The 23275-nt window shown below is 45.0% G+C and overlaps 2 protein-coding genes across 6 annotated transcripts in view; one reads left to right on the top strand and one right to left on the bottom strand.

The window, feature by feature from the left end:
• The window catches only part of CAPZB (capping actin protein of muscle Z-line subunit beta), a 106536-nt gene extending 102006 nt beyond the window's left edge, over nt 1-4530 (top strand). The window contains exons 9-10 of one of the 2 annotated variants that reach the window (XM_030537254.1): nt 891-1003; nt 3728-3813. In XM_030537254.1, coding sequence (XP_030393114.1) covers nt 891-993 — 103 coding nt within the window. In that variant the 3' untranslated portion in view covers nt 994-1003; nt 3728-3813. Of the gene's footprint in view, nt 1-890; nt 1004-3727 lie in introns of both variants that reach the window. The other variant, XM_030537255.1, reaches the window with a different exon arrangement.
• The window catches only part of SLC66A1 (solute carrier family 66 member 1), a 46972-nt gene that overhangs the window by 15285 nt on the left and 8412 nt on the right, over nt 1-23275 (bottom strand). For 2 of the 4 annotated variants that reach the window (XM_030537249.1, XM_030537250.1), the window contains 6 exons: nt 19783-19912; nt 18579-18666; nt 14576-14727; nt 14178-14270; nt 13259-13444; nt 11978-12731 (listed from right to left, as the gene is read on the bottom strand). In XM_030537249.1, coding sequence (XP_030393109.1) covers nt 12633-12731; nt 13259-13444; nt 14178-14270; nt 14576-14727; nt 18579-18666; nt 19783-19912 — 748 coding nt within the window. In that variant the 3' untranslated portion in view covers nt 11978-12632. Of the gene's footprint in view, nt 1-5809; nt 5831-11977; nt 12732-13258; nt 13445-14177; nt 14271-14575; nt 14728-18578; nt 18667-19782; nt 19913-23275 lie in introns of those variants that run through there. The other 2 variants (XM_030537252.1, XM_030537251.1) reach the window with 2 other exon arrangements.

The raw sequence follows: 23275 nt of genomic DNA, 5'->3' as shown, positions 1-23275 counted from the left end.
AATTCTATGAAAACAGCGCTTGTAATTTTTTTTTAAAATGTGCCGCCACTTTTCTTCCCTGCTCCCTCAGGCTAGAATGTAGCTTACTAGAGCAGACCAAGTGAATGAGCTGAGTCTGCTGTGTATTTCTGCAGGGAAGTTGTGTGAGGCTTTGAATCTTGATCATGTCCAATCAGGAACTTGGCAACTGGGTGGATGTTTTTTAACTCTGGGGGGGGGAAGTGCAAAACTGAGAGGGTGTTTGATGCTAATTAAACTCTTCTACCCTGTAAATTGGACTTCCCAGCATAGTGCAATAATGGAGAAAACACAATAGATAAATATGCAAATTCTGCAGTTCCCATGCATACTGATGTATGAAAGTACCAGCAGGTCTGCCCTGCAATGGTAGAGTTATGGTGCTGATAAAACACTTCTGCTGCCTTCCTAATGGCAGTTTGGCTGGAGTGGGACCTGGTACTTGACAGACGTATTTAATGAAGTGCTGGTTGAAAATTGTCCCTCATTTTAATTGAAGTGTGGGAGGAATTGGCCAGGCAGCTGCCATTAACATCACATGGAAATATGTAATTGATTATTTTTTCCTGTGTGAACCTTGTTGAAAATAGCTGTAGTTGAATCTATGCAGTATATTCTCAGGTACCACAGTCTAAAAGAGCTACTATTTTGTGTGTCAGTGAGGTAATCTGTTTGGAACTGTTATCCCCCAGAGTATCTGGGTCTGGCTTTTTCTTCTCACCTTTCCTGTTTCCTCTGACTCGTGTATTTACACTTTGTTCTTCCTGAACTCATTCCTAGTGGCTTCCAGGATGCCAGCTGTCTGTTACTAGGTTCTTCTGACTGTTCTTTTCCCTACTCTGCTTCACTCATTTCTGAACTGCTCTCTGTAGATCTATTGATGCTATCCCCGACAACCAAAAGTATAAGCAGTTGCAGAGGGAGCTTTCTCAAGTGTTGACCCAGCGTCAGATCTACATCCAGCCTGATAACTAAACCAATCCAGGTACCCCTGCCTGTGAGGCGTGACAATCAGCACTAAACTAGGACTCACTCTGCGGAGAACAGGCTGTCTTACCTATGCATGACAACCGAAACCAGAACTAACCCCTAACTCCTGCAGACTGATGACCAACTTCTAATGGGTCTCACCCTAGGGCTGTTTCTTCATAGAACCAATGAATGCCTTGATCTTTATTTTCACTGCGTGGTGTTCTGTGCACTGAAATGTGGGGGGATTTGCCAGTTTTGTTTTGCATTCTGTATTGTGGGTGGGAGGGCAATTAGACAGTAGATGGCCATGTACCCAAAGTGGTGTTAGCTTGTTTTCCTTGTTTTCACCCAAAACTTGTTCGGCTCCATTACAATTGCACCATCACTTTTTTTTTTGTTACAGCAGCTGTACAGATCTTATAGAATACTCATTCCCTGTAATTTTATAGTATTCCTTTCCCTCTGAATAGAAAAAAGGTTTTGGAAGTAAATAGCTGTCCTTTTAATTGTAAATGATGAAATATAAAGGGCCCTTTGGTCTTGGTACTTCTAAGGCCAGTAGCAACCATGCTGATTTCCCCCTTCCCTCCAAATCCTCTTTTTGCCTTGTATGTCTGAGTCTTTCTTGGAGCTTGAAAATTCAGCTCCATTCACCCTACTGAAATGTTTCTAGTCTCCATTTCCCTGGTCCATGCACAGCCTGTTATAAAGGGGTTTGCTCATATACTGTAGGTTGCTTTTGGAGTTTTGATTGCTTAGGATGCATGATAGTGACTAACCTTGGGCCAGTTTAACCTTCCACTCCAATTCCTAATGAGTTAGATGCCATGTTAAGCTGACGGAGGGGAAAATGAGCACTGTTTGTTGATGATGGCCCAGAACCATTACTTTAACCTGTGACAAATGCAAATATAAAATGTATATATTAAAGCAACTGAATTCTCCAGAGATGAGAGGATGGAAATACTTTCTAATAACATTAGAAAAATAACACTCTGATACAAAAAATGGACTTCATTTTCAGAAATGAGCGCCCAGGAATAACGTAGTCCTGACCACAGGAGAGGATGTAAAATACAGAATATATGGAGAGGAGTCTACTAAATTGGATGCTAATAGCTTCCCTGAGGTATTAGCATCTCTTTAAAAGGCCAGTGTCATTGTTCTGTTATCTGATCGGTTATAAGATCCCTTTTTAACTAGGGATCTTTATTGTACCTTGCTGAAACAGCTGAAAGATTCTTTAGCCATGAAAGTATTAATAAGCAAAATCAAGATTCTTTAAATGTGTGGCTTTTTTCTATAACCATTTACTAAGAAAGCCCAGGGTATATTTTGCCTGCAATACCCTTATCACATCTATTCTACTTCAGCTGCTTTGGTTACAGTTGATGATGACTGTAGATAAAGATTAAACTGGAGATGCAAAAAAGTGCCTGAACAGAAATCTCTGGACATACGGCACTCCTAGTAAAGAACTGGGATAAAGGAATAGTGTGTGTAAAGAGGAATTGTCTCAGCATCATATGACTTTCTCGTGAAGTGCTAGCAAATACTGGAAATACCTCATCTGTTACAGATCTATAGCTTCAGCTCAAAAATAAAGATTTTTAGAAGTTAAACTGCTGTAATACCAGCTCTCCACTTCTCCCATACAGTGAGCCCTTGAGATCTGCTCACCATCCTCTTGGAGTTTGCAGTCCCATGTTGACAACTGCTCTAGTGGTCTGCTTTGTTGCAGCTGCTAACTCCTTAAGAAGGAAAATACTCTTCCCCCAATCCCCAGAGCAGCAGCAGAGATGCCATTAAACATTCCTGCTTAGGGCACCAGTGACAGCATAAGTCCCAAGAATTCCTTGTTGGAATTTTTTTATATGATGTGTTCTGCTAGAAGCCCATGATGGGGGTTTGTAGCTAGTGGGCCTCCATTTGATAATGAACGATTACTTTCCTTCCAACAGCTACGTGATAGCTCATAGGAAAATACAAAGACTAGCTTCTTAAAAATCTAGCTTTCTAATGTACATTTTTATCTGTTTAAACTTAAAGCAAAAGCTGCCTGAATGCCTAGGTGAACCTAAAGCTTTGTGTCTTGAAGCATGTGGACATACATGAGATATTCATTATCTTGGTAATTTTATTCCATAAAGCAGCTTTCGCAAGCCAGAGTTAAAACAACTCTCATTTGAACTCTGCCCTAAGAAAGAAACTTTTTAGTCTTTCTGTAAAGCAGCTTCTGCTCTTCCCATGAGTAAATGCATTGGTAGGGACGGTATGACTTGCCTGCCACATACTGAGATATTCATTACCTGGACTATTTGTTAGGTCCTGCAAACAGGTCCATTGCAGAGTTGGCATAGAATAACTGCTGGATTATCTACCTTAACGTCATGATCACTTTGAGATTGATCCACTCTAATACACTGTCTGAGGGACAACTAGATGTTCTCAAGCTCTAATGTAAAGAATTGGGATTCTCCTCCCCCCAAGAATTGGAGGTAGTGGAACTTTAGAGGAAGTATATCTGTGATGACTCCATGTTAGAGTGAATTTTGCTATACTTGTGGAAAAGTGTTCACTTTACCTTCTGTCCTCTGTATTTGCAACAGGCAAATAGAGGTTGTTTCCTCTAAGCCTGAATCATTGTGCTGCTATTGCCTCAAATCCCAGAAGAATATCTGTTAAAAATCACTGCTTTCAAATATCCCACTTTAATTTGTTTCCTTCCTCCCAACAGGTCTGTGCAGACTTTTGCAGACAAATCAAAACAAGATGCTCTTAAAAATGACCTGGTGGAGGCTTTGAAGAAAAAGCAGCAAAGTTAAAGTACTCTTCTTGCTAACAAGACATGCCATGCACTCATTAGATTCCTTTCTTAGAAAATTCATTTTCTCCCCAGCCCCCCCCTTTTTGGTTACGTCACATCACAGTTTGCATCCAGTACTATCCATACATCGCCATCTCCCCATGAATAAAGCTGTACAAACTTTTTCAGTCTCTGAAGCTTACTTTGCACCACATTTTACTATCGAGACCTTAGAATATATTTCTGTAGAAGTCATATTTTCCCTCCCCCTCTTTTTTCCCATTTATATGCATAAACACCAATCATTCTGTTTCTTTTCCTCCCCTCCTCCTGCCTTTTGTTACATTGGTGTAAAAAATGTAAAACAAAATTTATTAAATACTGTGGTGTGTGAAAGAGGAAAAACTGGAAAAACGTATTTCACGTATGTGTGGGGATTGGGCATGGGGGATGGCTGGTGGGAGGGAGGGAAGAGAGGGTGTTCCTCAGTGTTGTACTATACTGATTAACCAGACTTGCAAGGAAACATTGATTTGGTGACCTGCTGAAAGTTCTGCTCTTCTATAGCCTCTTTCCAAGGCACCTTTCTGTCAATTTTTATGGAATGCAAAAGGGGTTTTTGTTTTGATTTTGTTTTTTGTAAAGCTTAAATTGAATCTACATCTTATACTTGAGCCTCCATACTAAAAACAAAAAAACCCACAAAATAAAAAAAAAAAAATCCTGGGAAAGCAGCGTGCATCCAGTGTCCTTTTTATTCCTTATTCCTTCCTTTCTCATTGCTTAGCATTTATGCACATGATGCATTCTTCTGTGGGAGTAGGGAGCAGCTGTCCCATCTACACACAGACATTTGTAATTCAAACAGCCACTATACTGTATGGCCACAGAAAGCAAGTGAGCTCTTCTTGTCTCACACCACGATCAGCTGTAACTGATTTGGTTGAAGGGAGACTATTTGATGTACTTGGCTCGTCACAGATTGGGTGCATCTTGCCAGCTTTATGTGGTACTGTTTTTCATTAGCTTGCCATACTTTCAAGATGTTGGCATGAGGATGTTGTCACCCTGCTGCATTCTGGGATTGGAGCTTCAGGCATATAGCAAATGTGGAACAGATGTATTCTGAGAAGAATTAGAATATCTGGCATCATTGTGTATGTTGAACATAGTTGAGGTAAAACCTGTTTGTTAAAGCACTCGGGGAGAAGAGAGGCCTAACCAACACTTGGCAATGTTAAATGGGGCCAATTCTAAGCAATGGTACTAGTGAAAAGCGGTTGGCCACTTCATTTCCACCTAGACACCTTTTAACTTATGTAAGTGAATTTAGTGTTTGTGGAAGGAGCAAGACATGTAGCTCTGTGACCAAAAATCTACTGATTCACACCAAGAATGTCTTTCAAGTGGCAGTAGGAAGGCTTTTCTCTTGGAGGAACCACGTCCAGAAGACCGTCAGCTTCCATGTCCCTTCAGTCCATGCCTGTCTGCTGAGAAAACCAGCAAGGGTTCATAGTGGACAGAGAGCCACACACTACACCACAAAATGACTGAGCCTAATTCTTCTCAGAATACATCTGTTCCACATTTGCTATATGCCTGACGCTCCAATCCCAGAATGCCCACCAACATGTCTCATCACTGGCTTCTCACAATATTTACTTGCTGCTAGGTTGAAGGAGGGACATGAAAGGCCAGGATGTCAGAGAGCAGGTTGTTTGGTAGGAATAGGGAAGTGCATCTCACCCTCATGGTCAGGTCAGGCTTTGACTAACTGTCATTTGGGAAATCTGATCCAGAGGGTTGCTCATGGAAGAAAGTAAAAGGCTTTAATTTTTTGTAAAGAAAAGTGACATTTGTCCCATGTTTCAGTCTTCCCCCAGAAAGCACCACTCCTAGGAAAATGGTGGCATGACTCCCCTTCATAACTCAGCTCCTAATAGCTATCAACAGAAGCTGGGAGTGGACAACAAACGATGGATCACTTTGATTGCCTGTTCTGTTCATTCCTTCTGAAGCATTTTGCATTGGCCACTGTTGAAAGACAGGATGCTGGGTGAGATGGACCATTGGTCTGACCCAGTATGGCTGTCCTCATGTTAACACACTTTACTTCTAGTAGCTTAAATTAATGCTGTAAGGGAGCTGCCAATGTTTCCCTTTACTAGGTTGATTACGAACACGCTAGAAATTTGTTCAACTGTCTGCCGAGTGAGAGAGAAATCTTAGACTTTCACCTTCCTTTCTTCCTGCAGTGCCAATATTATACCGGAGAGCACCTCTTACTTTAATTACTGACCTCAGTCCAACTCTGGTTTTGTGGTTGACATTGGATTAGGACAGCTGGACTCAGTTCTCAACTCTGCAATGGCTTCCATGTGTGATATTGGGCAAGTCACTTGATCTTTGCCTCTTGTTCCTCACCTGTAAAGCAAGGATACTTCTCTACCTCACGGGCGCTGGTGTAAGGAGAAACTCATTTTTATGTGTGAGGTGCTCAGATACACCAGTAGTGGGAGAGATTTGAAGTCATAAGTAGCCAATCTGTCCAACTCTCTCCTTTGCTCATTAACTCACAGAGGTGACCTATAAGGTGGTATTCTTGGGAATGTAAACTGTCCTCTCAGTGGGAGAACACTTCAACCTCTCTAACCACTCAGTAACAGACTTGAAGGTGGCAATTTTGCAACAAAAAAACTTCAAAAACAGATGCCAAAGATAGACTGCTGAACTTGAATTAATATCCAAATTAGATACAATTAACTTAGGTTTAAACAGAGACTGGGAATGGTTGGGTCATTACACTAATTGAATCTATTTCCCTATGTTAAGTTCTCCTCACACCTTCTATGGGTTCTCTCAATTATCACTTCAAAGGTTGTTTTTTTTTCTCCTGCTGACAATAGCTCATCTCAATTGATTGGACTCTTCCACCTTTTCATGTTCTCTGTATGTATAAATATTTCCTGTCTCTGTGGTCCATTCTATACATCTGAAGAAGTGGGCTGTAGCCCACGAAAGCTTATGCTGAAATAAATTTGTTAGTCTCTAAGGTGCCACACCTACTTCTGTTCTTTTTGTGGATACATACTAACTGCTGCTACTCGGAAACCTGCCTTCTCAGTCTCTTTGGTTCAGAGGAATATAGAGTTGAAGCAGCTGGCTAGCCATAGTCAATTTTCAGTTTAAGCTTTAGTGCAACTGTGGTGAGGTGCTGGAGTTTAGACAGACTTTCCCACCAGTCTGAGCTGAAAATGGAGCCTGATCTGAGTTTTTAGTAAGCCTATAGACACACATTTTAAGCAGCTTTGAACATGCTATCTGGTCTTGTGCTTACTCTTTGTTTTATAGTAGGTGCTGATTAATTCCCATAAAATACAATGAGAGGGAGAAGGGAGCAACTGCCTGATGGGCTGTCAGCATCTGGCCTACAGAACTATCCTCTGGATGAACCTATGTGAATGTGAAATGAAAATGTAGGCATTAATATTGATTGAAGTACTTTTTTTACTCTAATTATGCTGTTCCATTGTGACCTATTTAACATTCAGACATCTGCATGTGGTTAAAGCCCCGTGCCTGAGTGTTTACCCATGGGGCCTCTGGTGTCTCTAATTCAGCTCATATGAAAGGACTGGAGCCAAGGAGTAAATGTACATATACTCCCTCTTTAAAGTCTGCAACCTCAAGGGCAACATTTGAGTTCGTTGTTGTTGCCATTTGGTTCTGTAATGTGGAACTTCTGAGGTTAGAGCTAAGTTAGTAATAACTCCTAAAGTTTGAAAATATGTCAACTTAGGCTAGGAAGCAGCATTGTTCCTCATTGATTCTAATTCTACCTGTTCTAAAGCTTTTCTCACAAGCCCTTCATACTCATTTAACTACAGATGGGACTCTGTTATACATTAGAGGGATTATACTGCTAATAATACAAACCTGGTCTCCACGTAGACTTAACAAACAGAACTATGTTAGTGAGGGATATAATTTTTTAAAAATCAGTCAGTGATAATCACCTACTGTGAATGTAGTTAATGGTACAGCTTATTCTCCTACAGAAAAATAAGCTATAGTCTTAAGTACTTTTCTACTGCTGTAAGTGTATCCACACTAAGGTGGTTGAACTGCTTTAACTGTACCTGTGTAGTTACATAAATCCTACTAGTGTAGACTAAGGCATTGTCTACATACAGCCAAATGAGAGAGACACTACCTCGGCGTCAGCAACCTTTCAGAAGGGATGTGCAGAGACTTCATTTATTCACTCTCATTTAAGGTTGTGTGTGCCGGTAATACATATTAATGTTTCTAGAAGGTCTTTCTATAATATAACTAAACTATTGTTGTATGTAAAGTAAATAAGGTTTTTAAAATGTTTAAGAAGCCTCATTTAAAATTAAATTTAAAATGCAGAGCTCCCCAGACCAGTGGCCAAGACCCAGGCAGTGTGAGTGCCACTGAAAATTAGCTTGCATGCTGCCTTTGGCACACGTGCCATAGGTTGCCTACCCCTGCACTACCTCTTCAGAAGCACCATTGTCTAATGGGTAACGTACTGGCCTGGAAACCTTAAGTTCCATTCCTAGCTCGCTCTCTAACAGTCAATCTAAGTCCATCCTTGTTTAAAAGGCACAACCTATGAATTAGTAATTAGGGTGAAAATCTTAATATCTCTCTCTCTAGGAAAGTAGTGGGAGAGAATACCTGGAAAAATCAGTTTAGTAGAAGCTAGTATGGAATCAAGCAGGGCAGAGTAATTAACTAATCCCTGTTCTCTGAAAAACATTCCTACGAGGGCATTTCCCTTAAATTGGGCCTTTGTGAGACATGTAATCTCTTTCCCTCAGAACCCTGGCCAAAAGTTCAATAATTATGCACTACAATTAAGTTAGCCTCCTTGCCTCTTCCTTATTTTAAGAGCTGCAGCTAAACAGTGCCAAAGGGATGAGTAGGTAGGTACAGGCTGTGTTCTTTCCTTAGGTTAGAAAGAACTCTTCTGTGAGCTGCTTCTCCTCATATGAAGGGAAGGTGCGGAGCAGCTGCAGAATCCTGATTACCAAGAGCTACATGGTGACTAGAGATGAGAGAGGCGTGTGGGGTTATACAGCCCTCATGGCTGCACCAGTGCTACTGGTTACATAGAGCAATGGCACCAAATACAACGCTAGATGGTGGAAAGCTTGACTAGCTTGCCCTCAAGTAGCTGTTCCTTTAACCAAAACAAAACAAGCTTTCCTCCTTCCCTTTAGTAGCAAAGGACTAATAATTTAGTGCTACTGTGAGCCAGCTATGTGAATTCCTTGGTACATTTTATAATGAAAAGTATAGGACTATGAACCAAGTTTTTAAGCCAAATGGATGAGGATGATGGGAAAAACTGAACTCTTGTTACATTCATCTGCTTGCTCGAGCCTGTGCTTGAACTGTACCGTGAACAGAATCGCTACAGGCTCATTTCCTGCTCTAGGAACTGTACCTGCTGTGCATCCGCCAGCAGTTTAAAAAAAACCAAACCACACAAACCTGCCCTTCCCCCCCTCTTCCCACAAAAGTTAGGATTTGAAGACCTTCCCCCCTCACCTTCTCTGGCAGGGAAGCTTTAAAAGGTAGGTGCTCCCTTTCCCCTTCTTCCATCAAATCCAGGAATACAGTGCACATTTCCTATACCAGCTGAGTCTTGATAACAGTTTTGCTGATGACTTGAACTATTTATACAAGTAAGTGCTGGTTGCTGTAACGCTAGTGAAGAGACTCTCTCCCTCTGCAGCTTTACAACAGATACGGACAGTATAAGCTGGGACCAGTCAGCTTTTTGTACACTAAAGCACACTTGGCCTTTAGCGGCGGTCACTGCTGGCCTCATGGCAAGAGGCATCAGTAGCCACCAACTGGCCCATTGGTGCACCCATGTGGAGTGCAATGAGCTAGGCTAGTTTGAGGTAGTAGGGATCTAAGGTACGGCTACACTGCAGCTGGAGTGTACTTCCTAGTCTGGGTGAACAGACACATGCTAACACTGGTCAAGCTAGCACACCACAGATAACGTGGATGGTGGGACAAGGGCTAGGCCAGCCACCCACCCAAGCTTGGACAGTGTTGAGGAGGCAGCTCATAGCACAACATCCCCCTGCTTTTAAAAACAAAAAGCCTAGCTCAGGAGGCAGTAGTGCCTCTAGCAAGGCTTGGAGGCAAACTCTCACCTCTAATGGAAGCAACCGCAACAGCTCTCTGACTCAATAGATGACGCTTTCCTCTGTTTTACAAGGCTTCTGCAGTGTGGTGTAAGATAGAATTGGGGTGCAAGCTCTTTAGCTTACAAGCACAGACCAGCTACTTTGACACAGATGTAGGGCCAGGTTGGGATATTCTGCTTGGATTTTGCCCACTTGCTGCCTGGAGCAAAGCTCTTATCTCTAAGCCATAGGAAAAGTCCAGGGTAAGTAAATATTCACAATTTACAAATGCCTAAGGCACAGAGGTGATCACAGTAAGAGCTAGGAATAGAATACAGGAGGTCTAGCTCCCAATCCCCTCTGCTTGTCACACTGCCAATCAGTACCCCATCCTGCCCCTTAAGTTCTGCATTTAACCTCCAATGCTGGGGGAGAGGGGGTTTATCATGGCTGTAGCTTCCCCCTCTGGTTCAGTCAGGCAGCTACTTGAACTGTTTCTAGAACACTGGTTGCTGCCTCTTGGGAAGGGCACAGCTACTCCTGCAGTGGTGTCTGACTCCACTGCAAAGTGAGCTCTCGATATAGCTTTTATGGAATTATAACAGCACTAAAAGCTTTTTACCTCCTGTCTCTACCTTTACGAAATCAGTTTTCCTATGGGACAGGAGCACCCTTTGCAACTCAGGAAGCATAAAACCCAGTGAAGGATTATTACAGCAGCACTGTCTGGGTCTGGCCTCATACCCAGAATATTTGCAAGTTCTGTCACCAACAATTCTGCTTTCAAGTGGGTGTGAAATGAAAAGGGGTAGTTAGTGTCTGGTTTAGACCAAAGTAGGAGGTTAAGTCTCTCTCTCAGCCACACAACACCCCAGAATGGGGGAAGAGTAGCTTCTTCCTAGAGAAGAAGTTTGAGAAATCACCTCTGACTTAGTCTCATTGCCTGAAGAGCTGCCACAGCCCACTCAGCTACAGGACGGGTCAGTAGGGATATAGTCTAGGCTAGGGGCTTTCACAACAAATGTTTTGGTGGCCATATTCTGAGGCTACCAACTCTTGCTGATGGCTGTGCTGACAAATTTGTCCTAAAATCATTAGCTTTAGGAAAAACAAATATGCACATATAATTGTCCATATCATTGTAATTTATTTATGTAGGGTTTTCCCCCCCCCAAACTCAGTAACAAAAATGTACATTTGTCTATTCTTCACTGGACATAAACAGAATAGAAACACAAGGTGCTTTGCATGTTGGGTTTTTTGTTTTTTTAAAAAAAGACTTGCTAGCCATAAGTCTACTGCTGTGAAAAGTGATATTATAAATGTACAAATACCACTTTTCACAGCAGACTTACTCAGCCCTAGGACAAATTAAACCCTTGATGAGGGAGATGGGCAGGGAGGCAGTGGGACCCAGGGCCAAGGGTTGGAGCCTGAAATCGGAGCCTGTCACTGCATGGATGAAGTCTGAAGCCTGCCCCCTGGAAAAGAGTGGGGAATTCACCAGCTGCCTGCACAACCAGTGTTTTTTTGGGGGGAGGGAACCCAGCCCCTACTGGCAGCCCTGGGAGATGGGCCACTGCTTCCTGCCTAGTCCAGGAGACTGTAGCTACAAAAAAAGCCTCTGGTGGCCACATGCAAGAAACACTGGTGTAGGCCTATCCTGCTAGAAGGCATTGCTGCCTGGAGCAGTTCTCTCAGTGGACAGCAAATACTGAAAACGGGAAGGTAGAGATATATGGTCCATCTTACTTAGCAGACAGCTAAGGTAGTCCCTGCCAGCATAGCTGCTTTAGAAATGAAGGGAAAAAGCTTACCTCTAGAGCAAGAATGGATGTGAAATAAAACTTACAGTCAGGACCCAATGAAAGTTCACGAGGGGGAAGTGAATGGCCATAGGTAGAGGGTAGTCACACTGCAAGACCATTTTAAAGAGTAATTGTACAAATGGGAGAGAAGCCAAAACTGAAGTGTCTTTGTGAGTCAAGAAAATAAAAACCAAGGGAGGCATGTTGGACAAAGATTTATTTTTCTAGTAAGTTGGCTGCCAAAATATTTGGATAAAATATTTATACACACGTGTATTAAAATGCTTCTCCCCAACCCAACAATGGCCTCACTCCCAGCCTCAGCTGCCAGAAGAAAAATGTGCAACATTATTCACATAGGCAAAGGGAGCCACTGTGGATAAACCATTTAAAGTGAAGTTACATGGCAGCCGCTCACAGCATCTGTGTTCATTGGCTTAAAACAGGAAGGGAGACAGCCTCCTGTCCCCTCCATCCCCTAGAGATTTTTTGTTCTTGCTAGTAATGTCTGATGCAGAGCTGACTCAGGGCAGCCTTCTGGAGGGGAGGAAGGAAAGTAGAATCAAATTCAGCTAGTTTTTAAAAGTGACTATGATCCAGGTACAGAAATGTCACAGTATTTCATCCCTTTTGAGTCATCACTACAAGCAGGTGAGATCTACCAGGAAAGTCCTCTGCCAGGTGGCCAAGCACTTTCTGCAGGAAGCATCATATCACACACTGGCTTACATCCTCTTTGGCCAACTCCTCTTAACAGAAAACAGGTCTAGGAACCTGATGGGAACTCACTGTGCCCTAGTTTGAAGCCAGAGTTCTCACCAGTATCCCATTCTTGCTTGGGGGACAGTTCCTTTGTCAGCTGTCAAGGGGTTCGTCTTGCTTGCCAAGCAAGGCCTCTCTCTCATCAGAAATGCAAGGTCTTCTCTTCCGATAGGCAAGGAACTGGAAGGAGATCTGAGGAGGTGTTAAGTCTTATTTCCTTTATAGCCGGGGCTACATAGGAGAAATGAGGTTGCTCTGCCTAGAGAGAAAGCCTTTAGTCCCAGGGGAAAATAGAGGCCGGTTGGTACTTACAATAGTAACCATGCACCTGTTGCCATAGAAAGATGGAGATAATCATGGTTACCTCATTTGTAAAGCTCTTTTAGATCTACAGGTAAGGACTATGTATTTTATTGCATTAGGGTAGTGACCAGAAGCCCCAAATGAGGGTCAGGGACCCTTCATGCTAGGAACTATACTAAGCATGTATTGTTCCAACATTATTGTAAGAGATCACTGTAACACAGGGGGAAGACTTGAGCTGCAAAACACAGGTTGGCGGTGTAACAGCATCAGCAAAAATCTGCCTCTGAACAGCCCTGCCCACCCACCATCCCAGAAGAGACCAGCTTTTTAATGGTTTTTTTGTGCAGAACATTAGAAACACCACCACAGAACCTTGGAGGGGTGGGCCAGAGAGCATTACCAGAAGAGGATACAATCACATCAAGAGACAGGACCCCTAGGCTGCCAATCAGCCAGGGGAGGTGATGAATGATGTAGTTGCCTTCAGTTTGCCTTGGGTCTGGGTTCTTCAGAAGCACACTTATTCCATACAGTGAGTTCCCCAGCATCACCAAAGCGAAAAGACAGTATGACACCCCTTCGGTAGATTTCCTCTTGAACTGGAAGAGGAAGCCATATTAGAAGGGGTTGGAGAATAAAGACTTCCTTGCTAGCAGAAATACGCTAGATATTCCAGGCATGGATTCCCAGGGGATATGCAAAGGGAGGAGGATCTAGAAGATGACTAAGCTTATTGAGTGCTGGTATCCACTGTTTGAAGGACAAGCTTCTTAGACAGTGTTGGCATGCGTAGGATCACTTGACCATGCTCTGCTGTCTCCCTAGTAGATGCTTCAAGAAGAGCAGGGAAAATTAAAATGGGAATTGTATCCCAGAGAATTGGTCAGCAGCTGCATCCCTTGTTCATCACCTCTCCCCACAAAGATACCCACCAGAACAGGAGTCCTAAAGGATAGAGTGGGCTCAATACCAGTAGTCTTCCAGCCCCAGTTGTAAAATATTAAGCAAAATTAGAGTCCCACCTTCACCATGGGATATTTACATTTTAACCAGAAGGGGAAAAACAGCTGCTGCATGAAAGTCAAAAGGTTTAGTCAGTCAGGACCCAATGTGAAAAATACAGAGAAATGGCCCCTGGGAAGGTTCTGGAAACAGCTGGTTAGTAGTCTAGAGCCCTCTGCCTCTTGCATCAGCAGCCCTTAGGGATAAAGGACACTCCCCTACTCCCAGCTCTGGAATCTCAGCAGAAAGGGTGCTCCTTTCACCTTCCCCAAGGGAAGATGGCCCCAGCAGCAGGTTGGATCCCATCCCCACCTCCAGTGGGGCACTTACATTAGTGTAGATCTGGGGCACTCGGGAGAACAGATATAGCAAGGAGGAGATAGAGCCAACAGTGAAGCCAATGATTTCCTTCTTGGTGAAAGGCTGCAGAGTAAGACATAAAACACCGAACTGTTATGCATTGCACAAGCAGAACTGTACCCTTGGATTTACAGGCATCTGGTAGCAAAGTGAGGTCACATGACTGACCAAACCCAGGTATCCATTGTTGTCTTTCCACCTGGTCAATAGTTCTTTTGAGTTGCCTGGCTAGCTATTGGCTGAAACTGTCACATGACAAGGTTGCCAGCTCTCCCTCTCTGTGGGACATTCCCATTTCAAACTGATTATTCACCTTTCCCACAAATCCTCAGCCTCCTCCCTGCCCTCATATATCGAGAGGGGCTCACCTCACATCCAGCTGCATCCACTGTGGCAGACAGGAGAGTCCTTCCTTTAAATGTCACTGTTTCAACTGTGGAGCTAGCTCTGCCCAGCAAGGATGTTGCTGACACGGTTCCCAGAAAAACGAAGGCAAAGGCTGCGTTAATTGGAGCAGAGACTGGAAAGAGAAAGCAGAGGTGAGTTACCAAGTGCCACCAAAGAATAGGAGCCAGTGTGTCCATGACACTATGCAAGGCAACTTGGAGTCCAGTTAAATCTGCATCCCATCACTTCCAGAAAAACCAGGGCCATCCCACAGAAGGAGGCGGCATCAGTTCCACAGTGGCAGGTTCAGATTTCTCTTGAAGGCAAGCCTTCCATAACCAAGTTCCATTCTTCACATGTTGACACTGGGGAAGGGCTATGCAATGCATGTGGCAGACATTTAAACACATCACAGGTTAGCAGTGCAGGCCTTCAGTGCAGATATTTGATTAATCAAAAGTTCAAGAGTAAAGGTCCCTCCTTTTGCCATTACAAGACCTCTTGGTGAAGAAAGAAAAAAATAGTAGAATAAAAGGAGTTCTAAAAAACCCAAAAATCTACGTTGTTTCATTGTGGGTATGTCTGCACTGGAGCTGGAAGACGTAGCTTCCGACTTGACGAGAGAGACCCTCACACTAGCTCTGATTGAGCCAGCATGCTAGAAACTAAAGTGCTGTCCTGGCAGCAGAACAGGCTAGCCACCCCAACTATGATTCTGTCTGAAACCCTAGGCAAACAGCGCATAGCCGCTCCTGCCTCTCCTACACCTCTATTTAATAGTGTGCCAGTGTGGATACATCGGTCTGAGCAGGAAGTCGTGCCTCCAGCACCACTGTAGGCGCTCTTTGTTTCAAGCTTGTGGTCATATAGTTAGTGCCAAGTAACTTCAGAGAGATTAAAAAACCACATTTGCTATCTCACGGTGATAAGTCCAATTCATTAACTATGAAAAAGGAAATCGTTCTGGGCTTAACATTCTTAAAAGGAACACTGCCAAGATTAAAAAATTCTTTAAGGTTTTTCTGTCTTAATACCACTCAAGAGCACATACTTAAGGCCCTGATTCTGCACAACTCTTGTGAAATAGACATGTGTAGCGGCACTTTTCTTTCAGCCTCTCCTGCTTTATCAGTGCTGTCATGTTGGGTTCACAACTTTTCAGGAGAAGATTTTAAAAGGAGACAAGATATGGACAAATTGGAGAGAGTCTAAAGCATGGTACCCTGAACTGGACACAGTACTCCAGCTGAGGCCTCACCACTGCCAAGCAGAGTGGTACATTACCTCCTACCTCTTACATACAAGACCCCAGAATGATATTAGCCTTTTTTTGCAATTGCACCACATATTGACTCAAATTCAATTTGAGATCCAGTATGACTCGAGATCCTTTTCAGCAGTACTACCACCCAGCCAGTTATTCCCCATTTTGTAGTTGTACTTCACTTAGGAAGAAAAAATCCTAACGTAGATCTTGTTGATTTCAGACTAAAATTTATCAACCTCATTTTGAATTCTAATCTTGTCCTCTGAAGTGCTTGCAACCCCTCCCACCGTGATGTCATGTGCACATTTTATAGCACAGTCTCCATTCCATTATCCAAGTCATTAATGAAAATATTGACTAATGCCAGATCTAGGACTGACCCCTGCAGGACCCCATTAGATTCACCCTCCCAGTTTGACACCAAACCCTTGGTAAGTAGCGCCTTTCAACCAGTTGTGCACCCACCTTGTAGTGATTTCATCTAGACCACATTTCCTAGTTTTCTTATGAGAACTAAACATCAAGATCTCTCACATCTATTGCTCCTCCCGCCACCATCCACTAGGCCAATTACCTTGTCAAAGAAGGAAGTTAGGTTAATGTGGCATTATTTGTTCTTGACAAATCTGTGCTAGCTATTCCTTATAATTCCATTATCCTCTAGGTGCTTACAAACTGATTGATTGTTTGTTCCACTATCCTTCCAGTTACTGATGTTCGGCTGACTGGTCTGCAATTCCCCAGGTTCTCTTTGTTCCCCTTTTGCCCTTCGAGTTCTTTTGAAAACTCATGGATGGGTAAGGTTCCAAAGATAAGCGATACCAATGCTTCAGCTAGTTCCTTAAGTACCTAGGATGAATTTCATCAGGCCCTGCTGACTTGAATGCATCTAACTTACCTTAATGTTCTTTAACCTGTTCTTTCCCTATTTTGACTTGTGTTCCTTCCCCTTTGTTGTTAATATCAATTGTGTTGAGTATCTAAATCACCATTAATCTTTTTAGCAAAGACAAACAAAATAGGCATTAGACACTTCAGCCTTCCTGAGGTCATTAGTTGTTAGCTCTCCTTCCACACTAAATAGAAGGCCTACAGTTTCCTTTGTCTTACACCTGCTCCTAATGTATTTATAGAACCTTTTCTTGTGTTTTCTGTCCTTTGCTAGGTGTAACTCATTTTGTGCCGCAGCCTGATTTTTGTGCCTGCATGCTTGTGCAGTGGTTCTCAAACTTTTGTACTGGTGACCCCTTTCACACAGCAAGCCTGAGTGTGACCCACCTTATAAAGTAAAACTTTTTTATATTTAAACATTATAATAAATGCTGGAGGCAAAGTGGGGCTTGGGGTGGAGGTGGACAGTTTGTGACCCCCCCCCATGATATAACTCATGACTCGCTGAGGGGTCCCGACCCCCAGTTTGAGAACCCCATGGCTAACCCCACTGTAAACAAGTCCTATGGAGAAGTTCTACTTGTGCTCAAACACTGAATACTTCTCAAAACACAGGGTAGTGTTTGAGGATTAGCAGAGGACCCAAAGCACAGCTGATGGCCATTAATACTGCAGGAAATGCCTAGGCCAGTAGGGGGTCTGGGGCCTCCTATGGGGCCATGAGCATGTTTCAGGGGGGTCCGCCAAGCAGGGCCAGCATTAGACTCACTGGGTCCCAGAGCAGAAAGACAAGGTCTCACTGTATGGGGCTGAAGCCCAGGGTCCTGAGCCCTGCCACCTGCGGTGGAAGCCAAAGCCTGAGCAATGTTGCTTTGAGGGGCCCCTATGGCATACGGCCATGGACAGTTTCCCTGCTTAGTACCCCCTAATGCTGGCCCCGGCTTTTATATGCAGAAAAAACAGTTGTTGTGACACAAGTGGACTGTGGAGTTTTTATAGCATGTTGGGAGGGGCCTCAGAAAGAAAAAGGTTGAGAACCCCTGCCCTAGGCCAGGGGTTCTCAGCCTATTTACCATTGTGGGTTGCATAGGCAGGTCTCTGTGTGTTAAGAGGGCTGCGCGTGCACGCACGCACACACTATGGCCCTGATGATATCACATGGGCCACAGCTGTATGCTGACTGGCCACAAGTGGCCTGCAGGCATCCAGAACCACTGCCCTAGGCCAGTATAGCTTTTGTTTATGCTTAGAGGCAGATTAAGGAAGCTCCAGGATGCCAAGAGATCAGACTCTTTACCAGGATAAACAGCAGCTCAGAAACAGCCAGAGCTCCAGCTCCACAGGGAGTTCCAGGTTTACAGGCTAGGCTGCAAGCCCTGAACCCAGTAAATGGTCTCACTTGCTAGTCTAGTTGCCAGTCTTTTTTTTTTTAATACACACTAGTTTATAGTATTCCTGTCTCAATACATTAGTGTTTAGGGGATTTTAATCTGGCTCTAGCCTGGAGCCCTTTGGGAATATTTTGGCTTCTTAATCTCATGAGAGAAAAGTGAGATGCTTGCCCCAGCGGGAAAGAGGGCCCTCCTATTGCTAACAGTTGTAATAGTGTAACTTCATGGTACTGCTACCCTGAGGTGTCCTTCAGCCACCATACCCCTGCTGTGCTCTCATGGCTGAACAGGAAAGATGTTTGAGCCCAGCAGGCTGCTGCCCGACCTCCTCCCACCGCCATCATTATTCCTGCCGCTGCAGGAGGAAGCAGCTTTCCAAAGTTAAATTTTGTAAATGCAAGTGTTGCCGGATTGCGTTGGTAACCATCAACTCACAGCCTCTGCTCTGGTTCCTGACTGTGTAGTAGAGGTAGACAGACAACATAACCAGGTCTGCCAGCACGTAGTAAATGGCAGTGTAGACCTGCAGGAGGAAACACAGTTGTCAGTCATACGACAGAACCACCTCCTTTAGCTCATCACAGATGGACCCCCAGACTGTTCAGCTGGGCAGCTTTCCTCAGTCTGACTATAGAGGACCAGCTAATGGCAGCTGCAAGGCCCTCCCTTGATCCAGTCAGAGGCATTGCACACTGGCTTGTATCGTCTCCACAGCCCACATCCAGAATGAGGGAAGCTACAATGTAATAGGTATAATCCTGGTCTCTTACACAGCACTTATCAGTAGAGCTCAACGCACTTTATAGAGGAGGTCAGTATCACTATCCCCCTCTGTAAAATGGGGATAATGTAGATCTCTGGGGCTGCACTTTCACCACCCTGATCTAGCAGGAGAAAAGATGCCCTGCCCTGGATTTTCACCAACTACCCTTGCCTCCTGTAAGAAAATGAATCAGAGAGAGACAGACTATGCATGAAATTGGGACATCTCTTGGTCTTAGAGCAAAACTTCCTTCCCTCAGGCCACAACCATGACCTAGACAACCTCCAGAAACTCAGGGGCTTCTCTTTAGTTCAGAGCATCCTTTGGAAAGTCCATAGGGCAAGAGACCTTCCTTGCCCATGTGCTCAAGAAATTAATTTTAAATTAAGTCAGCTGATCTTAGCTGCCTGTAATGCTGGAGAGAGCAAGATGCTGGCAGAGCTTAGACCCAGAGTCCCAGACTGCATACCAGCCTCTATCCTGGGTCAAATCTGCGCTGTCAATCAGAAGGCGATCTTACTGATCAGCCAGGGAGAAGGGTACAAAGCAAAAGCCCTGAGCCAGACATGCTGGCATGTTGGAGAGTTTTTACTCCAGATCCCATCTGCATGGCTCAGCCCCATCTCTAGTTACTGTAACAATCTTGCCCTATAAAAAAAGGGGTAGGACAGCAAGTAAAATCACGGTCATTCTTTTAATAAGTGTCCTAACTCCACTCCCCTCTCCCTCATGACCGCCCCCCCAAGGAGCACTGGCTAGGGAGACACTGTCATACCACTGAGCCAGGTAGTCTCCTCCCCTCCACCCACACAGAGAATCCAGACACTAATCCTTGCCAGCCAGACTTAAATCACAGAGAAAAACCTAAACTATTACCTGTAGTGGCAACTGATTGGCCAGGAAAGAGCCTATTAGATTTAAGGAATCGCCTCCTAGCCATCCCAGCAGGAAGTATATGGAGAGAGCCTGGTCCATATTACCTGTTTTACAGGCTTGGTAATATTGGCTGTGGAAAAAGAGAGAGAGAGAGAGAGTCAGATCTACACAAATCAATTCATCAGTACCCCAGGGGTGCAGAGGCCAGAGGTTCCTTGAATGTGGGATCCCCTGATGATTTGGATGCTATGTTAGTTTTTAAACTCAGCAGAGGAGTACAAACCAGCACCAGGCTAGGGGCTTATCCACACAGGGAAATTTATCAGCAACACTATTGCAGTACAGCTTTACAGTACAGTTCTGCTGGTAAGTTTCCTCATGTAGACAAGCCCAAAGGCACTGACCCACCTGTGGGTTTACCAGGAAGAAGAGCTACAAGGAGAGCTTTCAGTGGGTCCCCTCCCCGCACTGCCACAGCCCATATTACAGGAAGTCCCATACATCAAGAATGAAACCCCACATCGTTGGAGGTACTAGTACTGCTATTTTTTCCTCTTGTACCCCTAATCAGGACCTTGTCGAGGCTGTGGAAAGCTGGCTCTGCTGATCTACCAACCAAAGGCATGTCAATGAGAGCTACTCTAACCCCAGAGGGCACAACTATTAATGAGGGCTGACAGAGGAAGGGAAGGAGGGTATGGAGAGTCTCTTAGATCAACTAGCTTAGTCGAAAAATTCACTCTCTCCACTCCAAGTTAAATACCATCACCTTTGTGCTGTGGGAATTCCAGAGCAGAACCACCTTAGTCACATAGCCCATGACTGCTGCCTGCCACCCTGCAGTCTACCAGACAGCAACAGCAGGGCTCTCAGAGCTCAGGCTTATCCGGGGTGGTGCAAGTCACACCGGAGGAGGATTAGCAGAGTTGCGTGGGGGATGCTTGCAAACCACCTGCCTGCACTGTGCATAGTGTTATCCACCTCTCACTTTCACAAGGGAAATGTTCGGTCTAATGGTTAGAACAACAGCCCGAGAGCTAAGACTGCTTCTATGCTTGGTTTTGCCACCAGTTCGTTGTACAATCTTGACAAGTCTCAGTGCCTCAGTTTACCAAGCCAGGCACAACAATGCTGCTCTGGGTCTGATCGAATTTCAAAGCCAGCATGTAGAGAAGGGACCAGGGGCTACACCCCCACGGCCACTCCCCCTTTGAGTCAGCATGGGGAGCAGGTTTACCACACTTTGCAGTAGGAGGAAGTACAAGGTGCCACAGCTTCCCATCATAGGCAACCCTCTCAAAAAGCAGGTTGCCCTGCATTAGCCTATTGTGAGATCAAGAGCTATTGTTCACTGCCAGCAAAGAGCCTGTTCAGCCTGACTCTCAGTATCTGGCGCTTCACCGCAGAGGATAAAACTGCATCAACTGATAATCCCAATCCCCTATCTCCAGCAGCAGCCACAGCTGATTTGCAGTTCAAACGCCCTGCTGGAACCCTCCCGGACTGGCCCTGAGGATACACTGGTTCCTATTAAGCTGCCCCACAGCACATAGGAAAAGTTTCTATCAGAATCCCCAAAGAGGAGGAGCCTGGCAATGCACATCAGACAAGAGTATGGTTCCTGCTCACTCTTCTCTGGGTAACAGATCAGCTCAGTAGGTCTGGCTGACAATCTGCTGATTCAGCCAAATCCCCATGGGTTCAAGAGTTCATTTGGCAATGGAACCGGAAAGGCAGGCATCCCAGGGTGTGGCTGCAGGGGGTGGGGGGAAGTGAAAGAAAGCCCAATGTGCAAAAGGCAGGTTTTCAAGCCCACCTTAGAAGACAGACAGTCTGTTCCCATCCCCTCCTTAAATCTACCTAGACAGAAATATTAAAAAAGTCAGATAACAGGCACTACCATGAAAGTTTCAGCAAGAACATTCCCCTCCACTAGGCAGCCCCAGGTGTTAAGCAGCCCTGCTAGTTTCCAGTGCAGCTTTGTTCAACCTTTAGCTGGGATGATGGGCTGTTCACCTCTAACAAGAGATCCCTGCCCTGCCCCTGTTCCCCAAACAGCCCCTCAATAGGCAGAACCTCTTTTTAAAAATGGGATCCACAAACCAGTGCTATAAGCCCCTTCTTCTGGCTAATTTTGGAGCAGCAGGTAACTGAACAATCCCAGGGCTGGGCTAATATAGCCCGTCACCCCAAACTTACTACAACCCCTGTGAAATGCAGCTAGGTACGTATACAGCACACTGGGCAACAAGGGGAAAGGGGCAGGACATTGGGGCAAATGCCCAATTATATGAGAAGAGCCTTGAGCTCTTCAATGTCTAGTCTAGACAGCTTCTTGGTTTGTTTAGAAGCAGCATGGATGATTAGGATAGAGGCATCCCAGTTTCTGTCTCCCACCCCCTCAAAACAGGTTGTCACCCTCTATTTGTGCAAAGGGCTTTAGAAATGGAAAATGCTAGATCACTTTATTGTGAGTCTAAGCTGTGGTGTGTTATGCACAGATCCCTGCTTCGCCCGGTATTTTATTCTGATTGAAGTGATTTGAAGTAACATGCTAAGCACTTTCCAAACACTGCCAAGAGCTGAATTCCTTATAAGCTGTGTGGCCATGCAGCAGCCTATTTACTGCTGTGCAGGGACTCAGGGAACCTGCCTGGGCAGGACCTGCCGCAGCCAGGATAGGGGTGACCCAGCCCCAGCCCAGACCCGTTGCAGCCGGGGGAGAGATAGTCAAACCCAGACCGGTCACGGCCAGGGGAAGGGCACCTATCCCACGGCCCCGCCCAAGACCTGCTGCTTCAGGGAGAGGTGCCTCTCCTCCCCCTGCCCACGTGCTGATGTGGGAAGACTGAGCTGGGGAGGGGGGGAAGGTGGGGAGTCCTTACTCCGTGCTGTAGCCCCAGAGCACCTTCTTGCAATCCAAACCCCTCATCCCTGGCTCCACCCCAGAGCCTGCACCTCCAGCTGGAACCCTCCCCAACCATCTGCCCCAATCCCTGGCCCCACCCTGCAGCCCTCACCCCCAACCCTGAGCCCCCCCATCCCAAGCCCCACCCCAGAGCCTGCACCCCCAGCCGGAGTCCTCACACCTCTGCCCCAGCCCTGAGCCCCCTCCCACACTCCAAACTCCTTGGCCCCACCCCCAGCACATGAATTTTGTCCCACCTCACCTCCATATTGGTGCGCATAACAAAATTCATTCTGCACATGTGCAGGAAAAAATTAGAGGGAACACTGACCAAGAGTGCTCCCTGCTCTGAATCTGCTCACTATTAGAGGCTGAGGGAAAAGGAAATAAGCAATTTATATAGAGGTGAACTTGATTCACTATATGCAGTCTGACCAAAGCAGATCTTTAATAGGGACTTAGATGTTGGCATGGCAGAGCCTAGATCGGATTCCCTGCATGTCTTCCAATAGCTTCAATGTCACTGTCTAAACAACTCACTTCTCTCTCTGTGCCACGCTCTCTCTATTCGTCTGGAGCAGACAC

The sequence above is a fragment of the Gopherus evgoodei genome, chromosome 18, assembly GCF_007399415.2.
Source record: "Gopherus evgoodei ecotype Sinaloan lineage chromosome 18, rGopEvg1_v1.p, whole genome shotgun sequence".
In the NCBI taxonomy this organism is placed as follows: Eukaryota; Metazoa; Chordata; order Testudines; family Testudinidae; genus Gopherus; species Gopherus evgoodei.
The sequence above is the reverse complement of the archived record's forward strand: the minus strand, read 5'-3'. Positions and strand labels throughout refer to the sequence as shown.